The sequence below is a fragment of the Sesamum indicum genome, linkage group LG13 (genome assembly GCF_026168435.1).
Source record: "Sesamum indicum cultivar Baizhima isolate 11 linkage group LG13, ASM2616843v1, whole genome shotgun sequence".
NCBI lineage: Eukaryota > Viridiplantae > Streptophyta > Magnoliopsida > Lamiales > Pedaliaceae > Sesamum > Sesamum indicum.
In genome coordinates this window covers 12547311-12570068 of record NC_142669.1, presented here as the reverse complement: position 1 = coordinate 12570068, position 22758 = coordinate 12547311, and the positions used below count along the sequence as shown (strand labels likewise).

The window sequence follows — 22758 nt, the reverse complement described above, 5'->3', positions numbered from 1 at the left end:
CATAGAGAATATTAGTCCATAAAAGTATTTTAAAAAAATATATAAAATTATAATAATAATTTGAGAAGATATTTTGTTCAATTTACAACAAAAGTTGGATAGAAATTTAACAGATGTTAACGGAATGGGCTCATCGTTAAATAGATGTTAAAATTATGGGAGTATTTGTAATTTCTCAAATAACGAGGAGGTATTTGTAATTATGCCGAATATAAAGGTAAGACTGTTGTAGTTTACCCTTTTATTAATTTAATTTTTTTTAATTGCAAATTGATGTTTATATTGGAATTTATGTATTTTCAGATATATGAAATGTGTGTTACGGTGTACTTAAGAAAATGTTTAGTATATGTAAAATGCAAGAAAAGGTGTAATACTAAATTGTAAAATAACCAAAAAAAGCATATTTGACTAAGTGATTTAAATCATTTGGACTTAAGAAACAAGAAGGAAATAAAGTATAAATTCGGGATATTTGATTGTACAATATTTTGTGGCCGAGTCTGGTTAGATACGTGTGCAAAATATAAACAAAAAGAAAAATCTATGTGTATTTGATTATGATTTATATTTTAGGATAAATTATATCTTGTTATATGAACTATATGCGTATTTACACTTTATTTAAACTTTTTTCCCCTTTTTTATGTTAATTTACTATCTCAACTTTGCAAATTTTATAGTTTGCCTTATATGACTATTTTTCGGTTAATTTTTCTGCAAGACTAACTTCATATGTATTGCATATGTGATATTCAAGGGCAATGTGATGTCATGTTTTTCATAGGTGCACTATATGTGATGTTTTTTCGGCAAAAAGATAAAAAAAAAATGATCATATATGACAAAATGCAAATTCGGCAAATTAAAATGATAAGTTGACCAAAAAATAAATTTGGATGACAAAGTGTAAAAGTTGACATAGTTCAAATAACAACACATAGTTTACCCTTAAATTTATAAAGAAAAAAAGACATTTTGAACTATTTATTTTCTAAAAATGAGTTGAGAAATCCTAAAATTGATTAATAATTAATGAGGAATAAAAAAATAGCATATGAAAAGAATCGATGCTTTATGAAAGTATATATATATATACACATGTTGCTTATGTTCATTAAAGTCTAATGCTTACGGCTACAATCAAAATACTTCAAATGCTCTACGTTTCGTATGTATTAAAAAGTTGATCATGTCGTAGAAACAAAAAAGTCCCAAAGACAAATATGTCTATTTTTATACTTTATTATTTTAGCTTTTTTTTTTGTCTCAATTTTATAAAACTTATATTTAAACCATAAAATGCAATATACATATGGTATTTAAGGGCAATGTAGTAATATTTGCACTACACATAATGTTTTTCTGGTGAAAGAATTAATAAAGCAAATTCACATAGGACATGTAAATTTCTTAAAATTAAGATGATAATTTGGTACAATTTTTTATTTTTTTTAAATGAAACAGCGCAAAATCGCACACTGTGCAAATTGACAAGCTGTAATTTAACTTATATATATATATATATATATATATGGGTTAAAAACTTAATAATCCATGGGGAGGGAGGGAGCTTTTCTTTTATACTAAAAGTTTAGAAGCTTCCTAAAGAAAAATAACTAAATTAGAAAGTCGTGCTTTGGCGCGTCCGTAAGTGGGAATGAGCTAAAAAACACACCTTTAATACAATTAGCAAGACTTTTTGTTGTTTGATGATTGGTTGAAGATCCTGATGTTGATCTTACCGCAGCTTCTTGACTTTCATGCCCATTGTTACCAGTATTGCTGCACCTGACATCCAGAAAACGATGTCCACATTGCTCTCTATCCCAATTTCTCATCTCATATGGGATTTTTAATCATTTTTCCAATAATAATAAGTACAAAAACATATAGAACATGCGAAGCGATCTGCTGGCTCGTATTGAAGCCAATCACATGGCAAGTGATTTCCTTTTGAAAAGCGAAAAACGCCATGGATTAGTTGAACATCAATCTGAAAAATAAAGACTTGCATTCTAGAAAGTTGAGGTGGGGTAGTTGAACCAAGACATGATCATGGAATTTGTCGCAGACTGCGTTTATAGAACATGATATTATAGTCCAAATCAATTTTAACCTGATTTGAACCAATTACACAATAAGTATAACAGATTTAGTCAGAAAAAATAACCAACCACTTATATTACACTTAATTGATTGAATTTGACCGAAACCTAATCCGAACAAGAGGTTTTTATAAATTCATGTTCATTTTCTATTCGTGCAAATGGGAAAAAAGAAAATATCATACGTAGCACGTGGATGATTAGGTTGATATAAGATCTAACAAAATCTTATATGGAAAGCAAATTCCCTTGAAATTTAGTCAAATCTAATCACATCAAGCTATCCTCTATCATTCGAGATATGGAGGTTTGGACTTAGTCCTAGTCCAAATGTAGGGGCTAAAGATGTTTCAGACAGGTTCAAGAGGACTGAAAGTGAGAACAAGAAGGCTGTGGTGGCTTTCTCAAAACTTGCATAGCACAAAAAACCCAAGATATTGCTTGCCTACTGAGGCTGCTGTTGCATTTGCACATGGGATTTCCAATGACCCTATGGTGGAGTGGGTTTGACAGCAAACCTCACAAAGGACCTGAAATTCAAAACAACACAAAATCATCTAAGCATATGCAATTTGCTTGAGATGATTTATTTCGAGATATACGTCTCAAATCCTTCAATCCAAATGCAGCAATATATTATTCACATCAAGACAAATGCCTCATAGTTTTCACAGGTGAATGGTTGGAGGAAAGAAAAGCAGGGATTGGCAAAGAGCTTCTGCTAAGCATTTAGCAATGAACTTATGGTCGACTATGTTAGAATTTGTAAGCTGCCCAACACAAAAAATAGGCATCTAAGTGGGAATCAAGAACTAAGATGTGTAGGCACGCATGGCATGAATGCACAAAATTCCCTGTAAATGAACCATGCTCTAAGAAATTAGCCACTTGAGATGATCATATAGAGCCAAAAAATACTTGGCAGCACAACTCCTGAAACAGAATACTGAAGGACGACACAAAAAGAGACTATCAATGCAATGGGCTGCAACAATCTCTGGACAAAACAACGGAGAGAAAGACCAAGCACTTTCTAGGACATAATGAGTGTTAATATGCACACCTGGAAAAATTGTTGCAAAGATGGTCTTCTTTTTGTGCCTGATCACAACTCACAAGACTGAGCAATTGATGAAGTCAGTTTCAGACTCCCACTTCTTGCAAAGCGAAATCAGATCGTGACAATCCATTGACATTGAGCATATACTCAACCAGCCAACAAGACTTACGACAAAAAATAGAATAAAGATATATATAATATATTTTCACTGCACACACAAAACAAAGATCTTTGGCACATGTATCACCAAATCTAGTACTAGTATACACATTCACCTTCTGGGGTTCTTAACTCGTCATACTTCCCAATTAACCACGAGCAAAAAGCTCACGAAGAGAACCTGATGCACCACGCTTTCTCCCCTGGACAACATAACTGTATAGGTAAATATTTTTCACATATTTTATACTGAGTTTTAGAACACATGATATGAGGTGTACAGACCTTCTCATTGTTAAATAAATCATCTGCAATCGCTTCCATCTGTTTACGCTTTTTCTCCTCTTTGACAGATTCAGCCACATCTTCATTCCCATAGTCTGACTCTCTAACAAAAATGAACATCCATATAAATAACTTTAACCAAAATAAAGACTAGAGAAGCAGGACATGAGCAAAGAATAGTTATCGTACTCGTACGGGTACTTTGAAAATGGAATAAGGTTGTTGAAGCTGTTCCCTGATGGAGCACTTGTCTAGTAAAAAATCAATATACAAGATAAATCAAACAAAAGCCATGGGAAAAGGAATCAAACTTAAAGAAGGACAACAGTATAACTGAAAATCATGCTGCCTATTTCTGTGTGCGAGTGTAGTGTGATGTTGGTATGCTTGTGGAGAATGTGCAAGCATGCATACGACAGGATGGAGGAGTGTCATGGTAGAAAATGGAAATGATGATTTAGTGTACAGTGGATAGAACCAGAAAGCACAAGGTCTGTGTCAATCATGTAACAAGAAGGATTGAACATCTCAATTAAGCATTTATTGCAGATATAACATGGGATCAATTACCTTCCTGAAACGCTTGAAATTTATAGCCGCACCGTTTAATGAAGAAGGACCAGATTGTGGTAAGTTAGGCTCTCGAACAATTAGATCTTGGCTGTATATTATATCCAGATTCTCACTTTCAGATGCATGACCCTTGTCCTTTCTGGTCACGTTACCTTCATTTCTGTCCCTTAATGAAGTGATATTGATACCATCAGACTTGCTAGCAGTCTGATAAGGACTATCAGGCTTCAAGGTATCCCGATTAGAAGGTAAAAATTCTTGCCTCTCGTGTGCAATGGTTTTGAAAGCAGCTGCACTCTCTTTGTTGTCATGCTTAGTAGATTCTTCAATATGAACAACATTTTCAGCTACACAATCATATTTGGCACATTCAGCTTTGTGGACTGTTATTTTTCTCAGACATTCATCTTCAGAAGGGCCAGATGCCGGAATTGATGTTGCAGTTCCCATTTCTACATCAGAATCTGCTACCACTGTCTCATCTGTGGAACATGAAGAAGTGACCAGCACTGCAAGAAGACATTTACATAAGTAAATTAATTTTCTCCATCTTATCTGCAATATTAGTTGTTCATTTAAGCCGTCAAAACAGCATATCACTTCAAATAGGTTCCAACTCTGCTTCCCGAATTCAAATCAGATTAAGGTTCTTGAATGAACTAGACCAGACACAGAGGCTGTCTGCCTATCCTCAATGGTTTTGTGAAATTCCAAATTCTTGTTTCTTGAGAAAGAGAAATCTTAGTGAATCACAAGTGAAAGACTAGCTGATGGTAAATTCAATTAAGGTTTTAATAATGATATCTAATAAAGCGCCATTATACACGTAAAAAAGATCTTGACCATATTCAGGACTATGGGGCATTCTAGTTCCATTGGGTATCTGCTTTAAAATGGGCAATCACAACCTTTATTTATCTCTGTTGACCTTCCCATATCTACAATCATAAGAAAGAGCATTAGAATCTTAACAACAGTCAGTTATCAAAAACACATTGGATTGTACTAAACAACACAGCAATGAACCAGAGATACAAGTCCTTGGATTTATGATGCTTACGATATTGGTATACTAGTATATACCTAGAACTGCAACCAGCTAGAAATTGGAACAAGGTAAATCAAAGTCCAAGACCTGACGGGTTAATATTTCTAGGCAGTTTCGTTTCTGGCAACTCTTTGGCTGTTTTGCAGACTAGTTTTGCATTAGGATAAGTAGCTATGACGAATTTTCAGTAATATATGGTTGTAATTTCCAAATGCAGAAAAATGAACTGAGGATTTTAGATGGATATTAAATTTAAGAAACAATTTTAGCCAGACATTATGGGAGATAGAAACTGTTGAATTTTCTTATAACAGTTTGAATCATGTTTATTGCTGAAGGGGAGATTACAAAGTTAGTTTGGTAATCAGACCTAGATGTAAGTTTCTGTCTGAGTGCTTGCAAATGAGATTGACGGTCTTGCTGCAGACTCTGTTAGTTACTATGCTATTCTCGAGATCGTCGCCCTCCAAAAAGGGTGCACTGCTCATCAGAGAAACAGTTACAAAGCTTTATTAGCAAGTATATAGCTCCTTAGAGCATTGGCTAGCACTGGCACAGCGGGATTGCCTGTCAGCATGCATGGATGATGGCAGGTCTCGCACGAAATTTGGCCAAGTGTTGGTGCCATGATATGGTGACAATGACCCATCAGTAGTGACACTGACTCGAGGAGGAATGGAGGGAGGCAAGGTGTTCTCGGCACATTGGCCACTGTCAGCCCTTGAGCAAAAACTTGTGGGCGTGCCATGTGTGGTAATAGGGGGGGCAGCGAGGCTTGTCGTGCATGCCATGTAGGCATCACGAAAGATGTGTTGGTGCGTTGGCTGAATGTATGGGAATGACTAGGCAACAGGCTGTGAGTGAGCGACTCATTGTACACAATTGCTTACTGCAAGATGGGTGTACAGTGCAAACACAATGGGCACAAGTAGGCATTGGGTGCTGACATTGGGCACCCAGACACTGGACTCGTGGCACCCAACTTGCATGAAATTCAGAGAATTGACTCCGGAAGCATCCAGAACTTGCAGACATGGGCACACAGGCTGATAGATGTGCCTTTGGCGACAAGACAACCACCAAGACACGACATTTACTGAGGCAGGACTCTAAACACTCGGTGGACTAACATCGGACAATGTTCATTGGCCTTTTTCCTATTCTAATAGAAATAGTATGTACCTGTTGTTCAGTTTATGTGGGGTGATAGATAATAAAAGCATGGAGAAATCAGCTACAATTGATACTAACTTCATTATAGACGAATGTTATGATATAAAAGAAAGTCGTGCCCAACTTCGGTAAATTAAAATACATAAATTGCTTACGATATGAAAATTTGCTTTTATTAGATTTATAAATTAACTTTATTTATAGGGTTAATTACACTTAGACCCCCCTTTGAAAATGTAAAATTACACTTTCCCAAAAAAACTCTCAAAATCACACTTGCAACCATTCAAAGAATTCACCGTTTACAATTGTACCACTTCCACAAGGGATTGGGCTGCAAATGCTGACATCAATGAAAAAGTTAAACTTCAAATTTGCCCCTCATTAAACATTCCGTATAATTTATTGACAAATTACCCTAATAATATTATTATACTTGTAATGTAAACATAATATATAGAAAGTCAAAATAACGTAATTGTAATAAAATATTATTTTCGAATTACTATTATAAGTGGCAGTTGATGAATGAAAAAACTAACTATATTGTGAATAATTTGTACGGGATGCTAAACGAAGCGTAAACTTAGAAGTTTATGTAACTTTTTTGCTATGACATTAGCATTTTCTTTACAAACCCTAATGCAAGGTGCACACCGGCACAATTGTAAATGAGAATTCTTGGAGGTGGTGCACATATAATTTCAAAAGTTCTTTGGGAGATTTTACATTTTGATAGGGGGTGTAAGTGTAACTAACCCTTATTTTTTTGTTAAATTATAACTAATCAAATTTTATAAGCAAAAATTTCATGAAAGATTAATTTAATAATTCTTCAGGCCCCTCAAACATTCACTAGATCCATCCATCTGTAGGAACGTGTGCTTGCTATGAACTCACTCAAAACAATCAACAAACAAGGGCTATGAGAGGGGTGATTTGGCAAGGCAAATCACACAGCATAGAAGGGAATAATTCATTAAAAATCATTCATACAACTTTTGCCCCTGTGGCAGCTAGCATAGTGATAATTCTTTTGCAATGTCGCTGTGGGAGTTCTGTTATGACCACCATAACAGAAAAGATAATATCTTAGTGAAAGATCTCCTGTTATCCATAGTTGTAAATGACACGCTAAGGCGAGCGCTATGGCTCGCCCTCAGCGCCATTTTTCTACAATGGCGCATCCCTTGTAAATGGCGCGCTAATGTTCCTGGCGCAGAAGCACGCTATGGTGTGCCATTTTGAATCGCTGGGGCTTGAAAACAATTGGGCGAAACCCAGTTTTGTATATGTTGAACTCTTTATTTTCCCTAACACTTGTTGTTTTGCATATTTCTTTTATGATATGATGATTAAAATAATTTCTAGTGTTTATATTTAATTGTTTGTAATTTTTTATGTGAAAACATATTGATGTATCAAATACATAATTTTTCTGTACATGTCCGCCGTGCTTTAAGAAGGCGCATGCAGCGCCGTACACATGGCTCGAGGGGATGCTGGCGCCATGGCTCACTGTGCGCTATTAACAAGCTGTTATCTAAGGAACTACAAGAAGACAACTAATGACTGTATTTGGACAACAGGCCCTCCTCTGATGCTTTTGTAGTAAAAATTAACTCCACTGTGACACACATAACATGGATATGAATCTTAACCTGGTTTCAGTTAAAAGGAGAGACAATTGACAGGAGGATCCAGAGAAACAACAAAGTTGTATAGTTATAAAGAAGCCTCTGGTCAATCTAAAAAAATGTTTCAGAAAGTAAATTTTTGTATTCAACAGTCAGAGTGTCAGACGAGCCATTATTTGGCTTTGGTTATAATATGGTTTAACATAATATGGTTTAACAGGTAAACTTGCAGGGGTAAAACATCCTACACTTCCTAAGAATTTTCCAGCTTCCTGAGGCCTAACAGCCAAATTTTTTGGCATCACTTGGGTATGATACAGTCCACCCATTACATGGGGGTCTGCACCATAGATTTATGAGAATTCGCTGTGCCAGTAATTGTAGCAGAGATTAAAGGTTAAGTTTCCATTTGCTTCAGGCAAGTAGGGAAAATGAGGAATTGGGACGAAAGAACACTTGCATGGCTCAGTTCACAAGGAAAGAGGCTTAATTGCTCTGATGCCTGACAACTGTATATTTAGTACAAGCTGCGAGGTGGTGCTTCCTTCAACCTCTCACTCCCTCCAAATCTTGATTCTTGGCAGCTATATGTTGGGGTAGTTATAAGCACAAATATACATCTTATAACGCTGGGACCTATGCTATATCAGAATAGTAATTCTAGGTGCTACACAACACCACCATCCTCTTGTACTATAAGAAACCATATCATCAGGTATACTACTCATGGTGCAAAGTACTTACCAGGTGCTGATGCCATAACAGATGGATCTAGATTTCCAGAAACAACGGCTGAGATTAATTCCATCTCTTTCACTGTACGCATAGAATTGAACTTAGTAAAACCTCTGTTGCTACTTGTGGATCCAGCTGGCATCACATACACCTGATTATCTCCTAAATTCTACAAAGACCACAACCAGTTAAGTAAATGACAAGAAAACAAGCAATCATTATGATTATATGAAGGTTCCAATGAAGTGTCAACATTTATGTGAGACCTATTATACTGGAAATCACCAAATGGTGCAACTCATTTCTTCACCACGGTTTTAGATGCATATACCAGTCATACTGAACTGTATGTGGAGAATGTGGAGTTCATCTAATATTTGAGCACAAAATACCAAATTTTACAAATCAGTGAACTCAGCTGTTAGTGCCCTACAACATATGCAAGCATTAAACAATTTTATACCTCGCTTGTCAATTCCACAGCAGTTACAACAGTATCTCATTCAGAATTTGTGACACCCCGTATCTATTAATGAAATATCATGTGTATCGTCCTTAATGAATTAATTTATTATCACCTATGAGATTCATTTTTTTTTTATCTATTTCTTGTTTAAGGTTATTCATAAAAGTTTATTTGTGATAATTTGGGGGTAAAGCGGAAATTATATGAAAGCTGACTATTAATTTGTAGGGTAGAAAGTTATAAATTGGCTACAAAAAGAAAATATACATTATAGGGGATATGATTCAAATACAATAAAATTCTAAGGGACTAAATCGGATTGTACAAAGCTTTAGGGTCAAATTAGATGAACTTAAAAATAAGGGGATCAACTTGTAATATTACGTGCCTTGCTCTCAAAAATAATAAGTGCCAGTACACGCCACAATATTATTATAATATGTATATATATACTATATACAAATGTGTATATGTATATGTAGAAAACCACATGATTGTATTTATTTCTCTCAGAAAAATCGGAGGAAGAGGCAGCAGGTAAAACTTCCTTCCCTCTTTCCTTAACATTCATTTCTGTACCATTTTCTTTCTTGCTCTGATATTAGTTTTAATTGATATAATTGGTTAATCCCTCGTCCTTCAGTTAATTGATTAAAAAGTCAATATCTATTTGATTGTTTGGATACTTATATTAACTAATTACAAGTAATTAATTACACTTATCATAATCTGAATATTTATTGGGAAAAATTATTTAATTGTTCTGATATTGTAAGTATTTGTTAATTACTCAGCTGAATTGAACATTTATTAAGTTAAACTTAAAGAGTAATTATTATTGACATTATTTGGGATAGGAAGTTTGATATATTCTTCATTTATTGAAGGTATAAATTATTTACCAACTAACTATTAACAAATTAAGTTTGACTAATTTTAATTGGATCAGTACTATATGAATTACAAATAATGTTAAAAGTTATTTATAGACTGGCCTTGTTGCATAATTTGTTCTCATTTTTCAACTTGCTTTACTAAATATATTTAGTTAACTAATAAAAATATAAAAGAAATATGATAGATTTGGATGTATTAAAATACCCTCTATTTCATTTTGTACATAATTATAGACGTAACTAATATGTAGTTACATTCCAGTATACGTGACTATCATGTTCGTAGTTTTAAATATATTGATAGAATAGGATGGAGTTGCATATGAACTATCAACCCAACTTCTTTGAGATAAGTTTAACTGTAGACACACAGCAATCACGCGGACTTTAAGGTGAGTGCCATTTAAAAGTGTATTCGTATTTGCAAAACTGGAGGAATACTATATGTTATCGTGCATGGCTGTATATATGTACCAAAAGTGGTCTTTTCTTACGACGAACTTGATAAATGTTTCTTGAAATCGTTTGTTGATAAATGAAAATAAATATGATATTTGGTTATCTATTCGGATTTGAATGGGCATCGGAACCCTATGGAGCTAAGTGCTATAACGTGACTATTGTTATTGTCATGTGGTATTCTGGAATTCTTTATGAACTTCCGTTGGGTATCCAAAAAGTTCCATTTATCTTGATATTATTCAGTTCGTCGTAATATTAAATATGCATGTGGTCTTTAAATGGTCTATTTCCAGATATAATTGCTCGACTGATTATGTGAATTTGATCACGTGGTTCTTGCTAAGCGGTCAATGGGCCCGGGGCTGGACGGTTAGCGGGGCACGCTAGGGTAGCATTAGGCTGCCAGTTGAGGCTTCATCATTCAGTTCCCCCTTGGGTGTCCTTTTATGGGCAGGGTGGAGGTTATCTGCGTGTCATTGGCGCGGTCATGTACCTAAGCATGGCCAATTCTATGCAGTTGTGGGTCGCTACCCACATGAAGGATAAGGTAGTAAATGGTCTTTCGGGAGACACAAGGTGGTGATCATAAGATTCAGCCATTGCCTTATACGGTTTTCACAGGCTCGGTTGTTATTGTTGCTAGTCAATATGACATATTTTAAGTATTTTGATTGAGTTTTCTAGTATTGACTATTTTCTTCCACGTGCACCCACTCATGGCCTCACTAAGCTTTTGCTTATGTATTTTAAATTTCTTCCTCCAAATACAGGGATAAAGCGAACAACTCAGAATTTAGGTGACTTAGAAAACAAATAGAGGTGCTTAAGAAAGAGGTCGAATGGTTAAGGCTTGTATTTGTTCCGGTTATTAGGTTATTATTTGGTGAACATGTTGATGCTATGATTTTGGTTAGGTCACGTTAAAAGAATAGGACCTAATGTAGGGATCTTACTTTTGGGTGGCCTGTTACAAGTGACACTCAAGAAACTTCAGCTGTCAGGCCATCAATCTCTATGGTATTCTCTAAAACCATGCCATTCCGCAAGGTGGTGTGAAGGAAAGGCCCAAATCCAATAATAGAGAAAAGAAAAAGTTAACCCCGGAAGTTATGATTTAATGTAGTTTCACAAGCAAGAGGGACCTTTCACTAGCTAAGAGCAAGAAATTATTTCCTCCCCTCCACTCAAGGTACTATCCTCCAGATCCCCACCCTTAAAAAATAGTACAGCAGCCAAGGTTAGCACACCGTACCAGAGGCTTGAAGCAGCTTGCATGAGACACTCATTTGTAAATGGATTTAACAAATAACATGGTTGGTTCATGAAAGATAAAGAAGATAGATGTATGACATGCCTGGCTACATGGATCTTGACTTTCGACATAAACAACTTCTGCACTGGCCAAATCCAACAACAAATGCAACTTCTCCTTGAATTTATACTGCCAGGGAAAAAAGGATATGAGCATAGTGAAGGATAATTATATGTTTTTCAGGACTTCAAGAAATCATCAGAAAGCAGCAGATGTATCACTCGTTGCAACAGCTAAAGTTGGTTAACATATTAAGGTAATGATGTCATGTTGCATTGATGTTCAGTTCCCTGGTATATGGGGGTCGGCATTTCATTGGAAAGAAAACACATATCTTCTTTTCTCATAAAAGTTAAGAAACTAAAATTAGCCCGCACAAAAAACAAGCTATATTTTTACATTTTCTGAAAAGATTTGTTTTCGGGAGAGTGTGAATATTAAATTTGAACGAATGAGTAGCAAAATTTGGATTGGTAGAGTTAGCGGATTGAATTGAAGTTTCATTTCTGGGAAGATGTGTAAGGTTTACTAAATTTAAAATGTAAAATAAAGGGTCTTATCTGAAAATGGAATTTTGTTTAATGAAAATGGGATGCATGCTTTTGAACAATAGGGTTTAAGCTGTAAAATTAAGACTGTAAATAAGAATGTACACTTTGAAAATATGCTTTTTATCTAAATATTCTCATGTAAAACTTTCAGAAATTGAGCAAAACAAGAACGTATTCACACTGGAACCACAGAACACTTTCTAGAAATAAAACCAAACAGAGAGAAGTATCTCCTTTGCTCTGTAAGTAAAACAATTAACACCATATAGATAAACAATATTCAGAATATCCCAGATTACAGCAAAATGACCAAAAATCAGCAAACAAGTCTTAGAAGGTGACTCAAAGCAGATTTTTTTTTTCTCAAAAGAAACCTCCAAAACAGGCCCATCAAACTGTAAATATATATATATCACTATACGAATGCATTATAAGTATAATGAGTTGACAGATGTATTATGACAGAATGCCTACTCTCTGTATCTGAATATAAACACTATGATGCATCTTTTTTGCTGTTCTCAGAGCCTTGCTCATATATGACATGTAGATTTTTCACGCAGACACAGATATGCTGATGTACTGAAATGTTGCTATAGCTTCTCCATGAATAAATGGAACAATTTAAGAAAAAGTGTCACCTTGTATATGGATTCCAACAGAAAAGTGTATCCTCTCAAACACTGTTCTCGAGATTTTGGGTCTGTCACTTTAAGAGATGCCCCTTCCAATATTAAAGTTGGAGCATGTCTGATAAAAACAGAAGGGCAAGTATATTTTAACCAACTACAAAGGGCAAACTTCTCCCGAAGTGTGCTCATTACAAGTTGTTTCAATTGGAAGAGAATACTCACAAAAGGGAACTCGGTATTTCACTGCAAATAGTTGTTCCTGCAATTAACTAAATACCATAGTAATCAGTGGATATGTAACCCTGAAAGGCAAAAAATCAACTGGTTCTTAACCTATTTGATACCTTAATCAAACAAGCAGGTTATAAAATTAAGAAAAGCATAAAGTATCAACACATCGACCTACTATACATGATAAGTGGTAGCTCAACCCACAGGAAAAAGACGGAAGAATAACTTCAAAGAACTTGCCATATAAGCCTTGTATCTCCTTCGAATTATCATTTCATGCAAGATCTTAATAGAATGTAAGACATAATATAACTATAGAAGATTTACTGAAACTAAATCTGATACTTAAAACTCATTTGCCTTCTAGGTCAGACATAAATTCAGACATAAACATTCCTAACTAAAGCATCACAAGAAAAACCACCTTTGTAAGTCGTTGTGTGTGTATTCGTAGATGTTTGGGAAATAAGGGTGCAGAAGGGAAAAGGTTTTCTTATCCCAAACAAGGAATATGGGTTTGGAAATACCTCTATCCAGCTAAATCTGACAAGGGGTTTTCTAGCCACTATAGCATCAACAATGTCATCATCGATCTGGACGAACTCATCAAGGGCCATGTGTGTTGATTTAGAAGTCCAATTACGAGTGACAGTAGCACCTGCATGCTGGATATATTAATGCTCACTCAACTCAACCAAATCAAATATGACCACTCTACCTACATCTTTCCTGGCCACTGCACCCAAAATAATCATGGGGGTGGAGGGAGGAAGAGAAGGAGAGAGGAAGTACTTATGTCTCAGTATGTCATGAGAAAGATGACATAGTTAAGATGGATGTGAAGGGTTCCCATATAAAAACTCTCTGTCCAACTGTTCATTACTTCTCTTACAGTTGTCCTTTTATTTAGTTTCTTTTCTTGTATTTCTCATTGAATTCTTTCAAGCTACAGCAACTACTTGTTCATCTTTAGTACAGGCATGTCTGAGTTTTTTCCTAATAAATAAAAAATGCAATGAATTATGAAGCAAATATAATGAATAGATAGGGACAACAGACAGCGCTCCCTACGCGCGAATTAGCTTCTGAACAGAGTCTCAATTTCACTACAGGATTTCTGAATGAGTCCTGGGTTTGGCCACCTCAAACAGCGTGAGCCACAGGCAGGGAAAAACCACATATATAGTCTTTAGGGGTATCTGGTCGAAAGACTGACTGGCTGAAACAACACTTTTCAACCAATCTCAAATTTGTTATGTTTCAATAAGAATCCAACGGGATTGATCAACGGATTATTTATATGGATCCTTTAAGATAATCCAATTTTTTTACCAAGCGTACACCGACAAGCAATACAAAGTAAGATCTACCCATTACTTATGAAACTATAAAAGAAGAAAGATACACTTGAAAACACATAAAAAAATTGGGTACTTATAGGACTAACATGATGCATGATGGACGAGTGATTTTCATGTTTGGTTTTGGGCCTCAAACAAGAAAAACGTTAATAGTAAATGTACCTGCACAAGAGGTACATATATAGTTTCAATGCATATTAACCTTCTAAGTTAACCTAAGAATGATTCAAAAGCATTACTCACCAATCAATGACATCTTGTCTTGTAGTTGATTCATCTCAAATGAGGGCGCACAAAAGACAAGGGAAATAAATGAAAACCTGCCATATGACCAATATCCGCATGTAACTTTATTGGGATTATATGTAAAATTAATTAAATGAAGAATCAATGTAAAAGAAAAGGAGGGCCATTGAATCAATAATAAAATGAAAATAGACCAACTAGGAACAGTAACATCTCAAAAAGGAAAGGAAAAACAGCATATGAATTACCGGTACTTTGCGTTTCCAGTTCCAAATGCAACAATGTCCCCATCCTTGAGCATTGTTTCTCTATTGGGGAGGTCGTGAACTTTTTCATTAGAACCCAAATTCTTGTTAATAAAAGTTCCATACTTTGAGCAGTCTCTTATCCTAACTTTGGAGGAACTATTCGAATGCCTCTTTGGTAAATGATCCATGCAAATCATTTCATCTACAATAATTTCTGCATGGACTCTTGAGACTCCTTTATCTTTATTAACAATTATGTCACATCCTGCAAAATTTGAAGTAGAATATCGTGTGATAAAGAAATATGTTGTACAAATTAGAAGAGCAGTATCTTGTAAATACACTCCAGAGATCATGGGGTACATTTCAGTTCAGAAAGGCAGATAATCAGGAGATAAAAGAATATGCCAATGTATTGAGCAGAAAACTTCATTCAGGAAACATAGTTAGAATAGATCATCCCATCCCAAGAAACATCCTTACCCCTAGTTTGAGCAACAGCCCTTGAGCAAGCAGACTAAGTTTCCAAATTTTGCTAAGCTCTAAAAGCAGTTTCCAACCGACCAGGTTACAGATTTACAGTAGTTTTCCATTTTACACATATAATTGCATCACTTTTACAATGAAGAGATTTCCATACACAAGGTAAAGTATCCACTAGATTAAGACATAGTATTTGTGCCAGGACATCCTGACCTCAAGAAAGGCATTCTTCATGAAATGATCTCTTGTGAAAGGAAAAGTCAAATATAGCATAGAGCTGGGTTCAAATGATGAGATCTGACTGAATAGCAGATCATGGAAGTTAATAAGTTCCAAGGCAAGGGAATACAACATAATCTAAGTGTCATTCCCCAACCAATTAGGTGAATTAGAGATTCCCTTTTCTGGTGAATGGAAAGACATCAATTGTGCAGCTCAGTGTGAGCTGTCATGATAACAACACCAGAGGATCCTCACCTGTGGAAGTCTTTTGCATGAATGGTTGCCTTTCCATCAGGAAATCAAACACAGCACCGGGAGCTGGTTCGACAAGAAAATTCTAACTGCATTTTTTGGAATCTTTTCTTTTCCTCTTCCCCTTCCCACTCTCCTCTCCTTCTGATGCTAAAAAGTCCCCAAATCCAGAACAGGTTTAGGGCTCAAATGCATAAGTATGAAAATCAAACATCAAGATACCAATTAGTGCAAGCTGCAGTGAGGGTTCTTTTTTCATCCACATGTAAGATAAATACCAGTTCTTTCAATCTGAATCTCCTTTGTGGTATAAATTTTCACTTCACTAGTATGGAAGGGGGAAACTCCATCATCCTATGATGCACTTCACTTGACTTCATCTAGATGACTTACTTTTTACAGGAAGTCCGAACACCCTACGAGATCCTCAATCTGCCGCAGTCTTTCCCCAATCCCAAGTCTGGTACATGCAGATAACATTCAACACTATGCATCAAACAGGACTAGTTTTTCACTTTCTGTATGTCAAAAAATGATTCCTTCTCTGCTTGCAGGGTAAAATAAACTGGGTACTATCAAACTATTACGATACCATTCTTCTATTTAAAAATAAATGCAAAGAAACCCTAAAGGCGCATTTGTTAGAGTCAGGCAAAACACAGCACTAGGTCAAACATAGTTCCTGTTAAGAGCGTATGGAATTTAAAATCAAGGTCTGTCCTTTCTCCAAGGGCAGAGAAAGTCAAAGTCATCCAACAGAACTGATGAAACACTTTAGCTATCTATTGTACATGTTAATTTAAAAGAAGAGCAAGGAAACCACTAACATATTGCACTCTGGTGCATATGAATTACTGTTTCTTGAAGATAGAATCTGTTGAGTAATAGATAACTTGCGTACCAAGGAATGAAAATTTTCAACATAATTCTGAATTGACCCAAATCTCAATGACCAAGAATTGACATCTGACTAAGTTTTTCCACCCTTCGTCTCCCTTAGGCAAACGTTGTAATGAGTTCAGGTAGACAACAGCAAGAGGGCTATGAGATTTATAGCCCTATGAGCTATCCATATGGCCTTACAACCAATATAAATCAAATATTGCTAACACATTACTTTAATGCATCAAACGTGGCCATATGGATAGTTCTGGTGAAAAGGCATGTGTGTCAGCGTATGGAATATGAATTAACAAAAACCAGAATTCATTGTACCTTTTCGACCCACTTTGTATGTTCCTTTTCTGAAAATATAATATTCATGTTCACCTGCCATAGACAGAATATTTGAAGCATCAGTAGCCTTGACTCAAAGACACTGCAAAATATTCATATTGATAAGATCAAGATACAATATAGTTATACATTATCACAATTGACGTGATAAGAGACCAGCCTCTCAAAATACAGAAACGGGATTGTAGCTCTTCATGTTTTCAAAATAGAACCTTCTTTAGCCCAAGAAAAGTACAATCAAACATTTAGTTTTGCTTATTCTGTCATAAAATGTGCGCAAGTCTGTGTCAAAGTTGTGTCCAGAAGTAAAAGTTATCATTCACCTAATCATATCAACATATACTAAAAATTAGCCACCAATTTTATCTTTAATTATGGCAGAGAAACAATGCCTAAAATTCAGAAGAAGAGTTCAATCAGATGCTAGATGTCATCCCAATACAAATCAACAAGAAACCAGACGAATCTAGGAAATTCTTCATCAGAAGAAGATAAAATGGCCTATAAAGAATTTTCAATCCCAATTTCTCCATTCCTGCCTACACAATAAATAATTAATATGCTATCTGGTTATATTATCTGAAAATAAGCAGCACCCGAAGTTGAGTTCCATTATTCCCGCCCTTAGTCCCTTGGGGCTAGAAGAAAACGGAGAACTGATTTCAACTATTTCCCATCGCCTTTACATTGCATATACACAAAACGAATCACAATTTTTTGGGCCAAGTGATCTCATTTTCAGCTCCTCTCCATATCCCACTTGTCTAAGTTTGCCTAGAAATTTATATAGCACAAATTGGGCCGAGTTCACCTTTCTTACATACTCTTTATTATCTAAACTCAATTCCCTTTTCGAGTTACCGCTGCTCTTCCACACACGTAAAGCAACTTTTCCCTCACAAAGGTCAACGTTTCTTTCAGTAACTCCTCTATATCCAGACTGCGGCTCAGTGTATATGCAGTGTCACCGCCGGCATTTCAAGAGCCAACGCTCCCTTACTCTCAAGGCATAAAATGTGTTCGTTCAAATTCCTCCATGAAATAACATAGAATTTTCTTAAACGTAACATGGAATGAAGCGTCCGTCGGGAATAGCATGATGAATACCTGGAAGTGGGTCGACGGGAAAGAGACCCCAAACCATCGGTGCACGAACAACAGCTCCGAACTGGTGGAGAAAGCAATTCGAGGGTTCAAGAATTCGTATTTTGAGCAACTCATTGAGCCGGACATGTGGAGTAGAAATAAATGTGAGACAACATTTTTAGGTTAATTAAAGTATCAAATAATTTTAATAATTCAAGTAGTGTGGAGTGAACATTTCAACAATTCTCTATGGTCTAAATTCTCCATAAGTAAATACTGTGGAGGATACTTTCCAACGCTCTCCAAAATCTTCACGACTGATTCAAGTACCTGGAAAAGACTCGGAAAAATTCGAACAGAAGCACAAACAAACATCTTCTGGAGCTTAAGGGCTGGTACTATCTCTTTTTGGCATGACTGGTGGCTACCGGAAGGCACTATAGCAAATATCTTGGGCACTCACTGCAATCTTCATGTCCCTGTTAACTGGTTTTGGAACAACTCTGCGTGGGACGTTAACAAACTCCAACAAGCTGTTCCACAGCACATAATCGATTTGATCATGAATGTCCCCATTACTGACAACCAAACTGACTTTCTCCATTGGAAACTGTCCAAGAATGATATGTTTACCACTAAATCAGCTTGGAATGAAATTAGAAGCCACCAATCTCCTCAGCCCTTCTATCGTACTCTCTGGTCCAAATTGATTATCCCTAACATCTCAGTATTTATTTGGAGATTGATTCATAATTGGGTACCTGTCAATGAGAGGCTTAAGCAGAAGGGGATTACAATGGCCTCCAAATGCTATTGTTGTGAAGCAGAAGAAACCATACCGCATCTCTTTCTACATAACAATAAGTCTTTGGAAGCTTGGGGTTATTTCGCAGCTAAATTCCAAATTAATATCCCCCAAACAAATGACATTACTATTCTCATCCAATCCTGGAAAAAGAGAATCGACGCTAAACCACACATCAGAGATATTATCCCAGTCTTGATTCTTTGGAACATATGGAAGCTTCGGAATGATGCTAAGCACAGGGGAGTCGAATTCAAGGCCAACACCATTATTCACAAAACATTGGCGTACCTCCACAACCTCTATAAAAGTGAGTTGCTTAAATCGGAGCACGTGCAAGGAGATTTTTTCGCTGTACACACTATCAATATCCCTCTTCAGCCGAAGACTAAGCGACAAAAAGCTTTTATTGTCCATTGGAGAAAGCCTCACGAAGGGTGGTACAAACTGAATACAGATGGAGCGTCTAAAGGTAACCCAGGTATGTCCGGCGCGGGCGGAATCCTCAGAGATCATCTCGTTCAAGTGATCTTTGCCTTTCAAGAACCTCTTGGCATTACTTCTAACACCCAGGCTGAACTTCGAGCTATACACAGAGGACTGAAAATATGCATCGAAAAGGGATTTCACAATATTTGGATTGAAACGGATGCAATGGTTATTATCAAGCTTATCTCCTCACCACGACAAGGGGCATGGGACCATCAGATCACCCTTCAAAGCATTCGAAAACTGTTGAGGCAAATCAAATATAAAATATCTCACATCTTTAGAGAAGAAAACCAAGCGGCGGACTTTCTAGCCAATCAAGCATGTACATCTCAACAACTTAGCATCCTTACCAAGGAAGACCTCCCAGGTACAGTGAAAGGTATTATTAACCTTGACTCATGTGGCCTCCCACACGTTCGACTCAAAATTATTGTTGACCCCCCTTGAGTAGGTTACTTGTTACCTTGCCTTAACTTCGCGTGAATGCTGGGTAAGCTGCTTTATTGTGTTCGTTACTGCATTATTGTTTGCCCACTCTATAGCTGAATTGCGTACTTCTAATTTGTGGTTGTTATGTGCAATCTCATTCCTTTTTGTCTTGTGAGCATGCTTAGATTGTGCCATAATTTGGTACACACGTTGATATTGCATTATTGCTCATACTTTGACTTGTTTTGCTCCATCATTTTGACTTGAAAGCTGAGGATTCATGTGACTAATATTCAGTCAGCTTCTCCCTTATTTATCTATTACAACTGTTGATGATGTATCACTTTTGGCGACAATCTTTGAATTTCTTGTATAGCCTGATCTATAAATGCTAGTTGGAATCGATGATTCGAGTGTAGTGGCAGAAATTTTTTGACACACTGGATTATCGCCTCCAACTCTGTATATCACCTTAGCTAGTATTACTTTTGTAAGGGAGTAGTACTCCTTATTTATGCTTTTGCGATTTAATGTAAGGGAGTAGTACTCCGCGTTTATGCTTTGGGCGAATATTTGTAAGGGAGTAATACTCCTGATTTTACAGCTTTGTTAGAAATGATAGGGAGTCAGCACTCCCCGCTGTAAATTTGCTCATTTTTTTTTTAATAAAGAAGGATCGGGGACTCCGAAAAGCTCCCTCCCCCCTCTAGGTGGTTTCAATTAAAAAAAAAATAATAATAATAATTCAAGAATTTAAAATTAAAGTGATAGATTGTTAATTGTTGTAAATTATGATATATAATATGTATATATGAATGCATACATTTTTTTATATTTATTTTTAATATTCATTATGTTATACCCTTTTGTATTCCCATAATAATTTATAATTATAATAGTTATGGTGTATTTTGTAACCACAATTTTGATGGTTTATAAATACCACCATGTATTTCATTTGTATAAGAAGCTTTTGGAGAGAACAAGAAAGTGATTTGGATGAAATCCATATATTGTTTTCTTTATATTCTAAGTTTATAACACGTTATCAACACGACGTTACGCTCGATCAAGGTAGAATGTTAATTTTTCTAGTATAATTTTTTATTATTTGTTTGTTTACCTCTACAATATCATAGTTATTTTTATTCTTGATTATTCATGATAAAATATGAGTAACTATATTATATATATTTCAATGTCTCCTGAAATAGACATATATATATAAAATCTTGATTTCATCCCCAAAAGTGGATGTGATATTACCTCCAAAAGTAGGTATATAATTCTTGATTTTATCCCATGAAGTGGAAGTGATATTGCCTCCAGAAGCAGGCATACAATTTTTTATTTCATCCCCTGAAGTGAATATGTTCTATAAAATTTCATTGCTTCCTGAGGTAAGTAATGAGTTAAAATCATCTCCAGTAGTAGGTAAAATATTTTATACCAATTATAATATCATCCCTGAAGTGATGATAAGTATAGTGTTTGATTTAAGTGTTTTGAGATAATGGCTTGATCAAGAAACCCGACGCTTCATATTTTATTTAGTTGATTCGTGATAATTTTTTTTTTTGATATCATAGCTATTGTTATTAAAATATAACTAACTAAAAGTTAATTTAATTAACTTACTTTTATCCTCATAGTTTTCTTTCATATGTATATGTATGTATTTGTCGGGTCTCGAAACTTCCCGAAGCTTGTTTGTCCGATTTTTGCTGATTGTGGGAACACAATTGACGGGGCGTTCCCAAAAAACATCGATGTTGCTCCATCTGATAACTCGTACGGAAGTGCTCATGAAGACACAATGCTCATGTATACATAATATTTTTGTTGGAGAACAAGGGATTTGAACGTGAACCCTCCAGTTTTTCCCAATGCTTTCTCAAAGTTTTGGGACGCATAATATAACTGAATATAATAAAATAAATATTTCGCGATACAAATACGATGCGTAAAAAATAAAAATATTATTCCAAATATTTCTCTCACTTGTTCGGTGTGTCTTCATATTTTTCCCATTTTTCCCTTTTATTTATTATTTTTTAATAATTAAAATAATTAAATAAATATTTTCACAACTCAAAAATAAATTATTTCAAAAAAAAAATAAATTAACCATGTGATTTTGAGGCGACATGCAAATTTTCATGCAAAAATACGCTAAAATGCTTCAAAAATGGCAAAAAAGTACCTTCCTCAGCCTTTTCAATGTCTAGTCCTGTCACAAGACTTTTTTTTTTTAAGCCTATTATAGGGGGAGGAAGGTGCTTGAGGGGGGTCTGGGAGCTGGGGGCAGGCAGGCCGGCAGGGGATGCCTGAAAAGGCGCCCGTCTGCTGTCGTCTGCCTGCGCGCGCCCGTGGGCAGTGTCCGAACAGGCGCGCGCGCACGTCGACAGGGTTTCCTGCACGGGCGCCCGTCTGCTGACGTCTCCCTGCGCGCCCGTCGGTAGTGTCCGCACAGGCGCGCGCGCGCTCGTCGGCAGTGTCTGCACAGGCGAGCTCGCGCAGGTCGGCAGTCGGCAGTGGTCAGCCAGGCGCGCGCATGCAGGCCGACAGGG

General features: G+C 36.0%; 1 protein-coding gene across 4 annotated transcripts; it reads right to left on the bottom strand.

The window, feature by feature from the left end:
• Nucleotides 1-2308: 2308 nt before the first annotated feature.
• Nucleotides 2309-20864, bottom strand: NBS1 (nijmegen breakage syndrome 1). Of its 4 annotated transcripts, XR_016063651.1 has the most exons (16): nt 18484-20864; nt 17356-17409; nt 15184-15448; nt 14933-15009; nt 13856-13986; nt 13320-13366; nt 13107-13215; nt 11957-12043; nt 8788-8947; nt 5094-5123; nt 4183-4694; nt 3802-3863; nt 3613-3715; nt 3444-3530; nt 3172-3265; nt 2309-2638 (listed from the first exon to the last, which is right to left on the bottom strand). XR_016063651.1 is itself a non-coding variant. In XM_020698565.2 (14 exons), the coding sequence occupies exons 1-14, from the start codon at nt 18518-18520 to the stop codon at nt 3477-3479; spliced, it is 1728 nt and encodes a 575-aa protein (XP_020554224.1). In that variant the 5' UTR covers nt 18521-20861; the 3' UTR covers nt 3334-3476. The 4 variants fall into 4 exon arrangements, 3 of the variants coding, with proteins under 3 accessions (XP_020554224.1, XP_088733221.1, XP_088733220.1); XM_020698565.2 differs by lacking the exons at nt 2309-2638; nt 3172-3265 and having other exon boundaries at nt 3334-3530; nt 18484-20861; XM_088877095.1 differs by lacking the exons at nt 2309-2638; nt 3172-3265; nt 18484-20864 and adding an exon at nt 16144-16600 and having other exon boundaries at nt 3334-3530; nt 17356-17395.
• Nucleotides 20865-22758: the final 1894 nt, after the last annotated feature.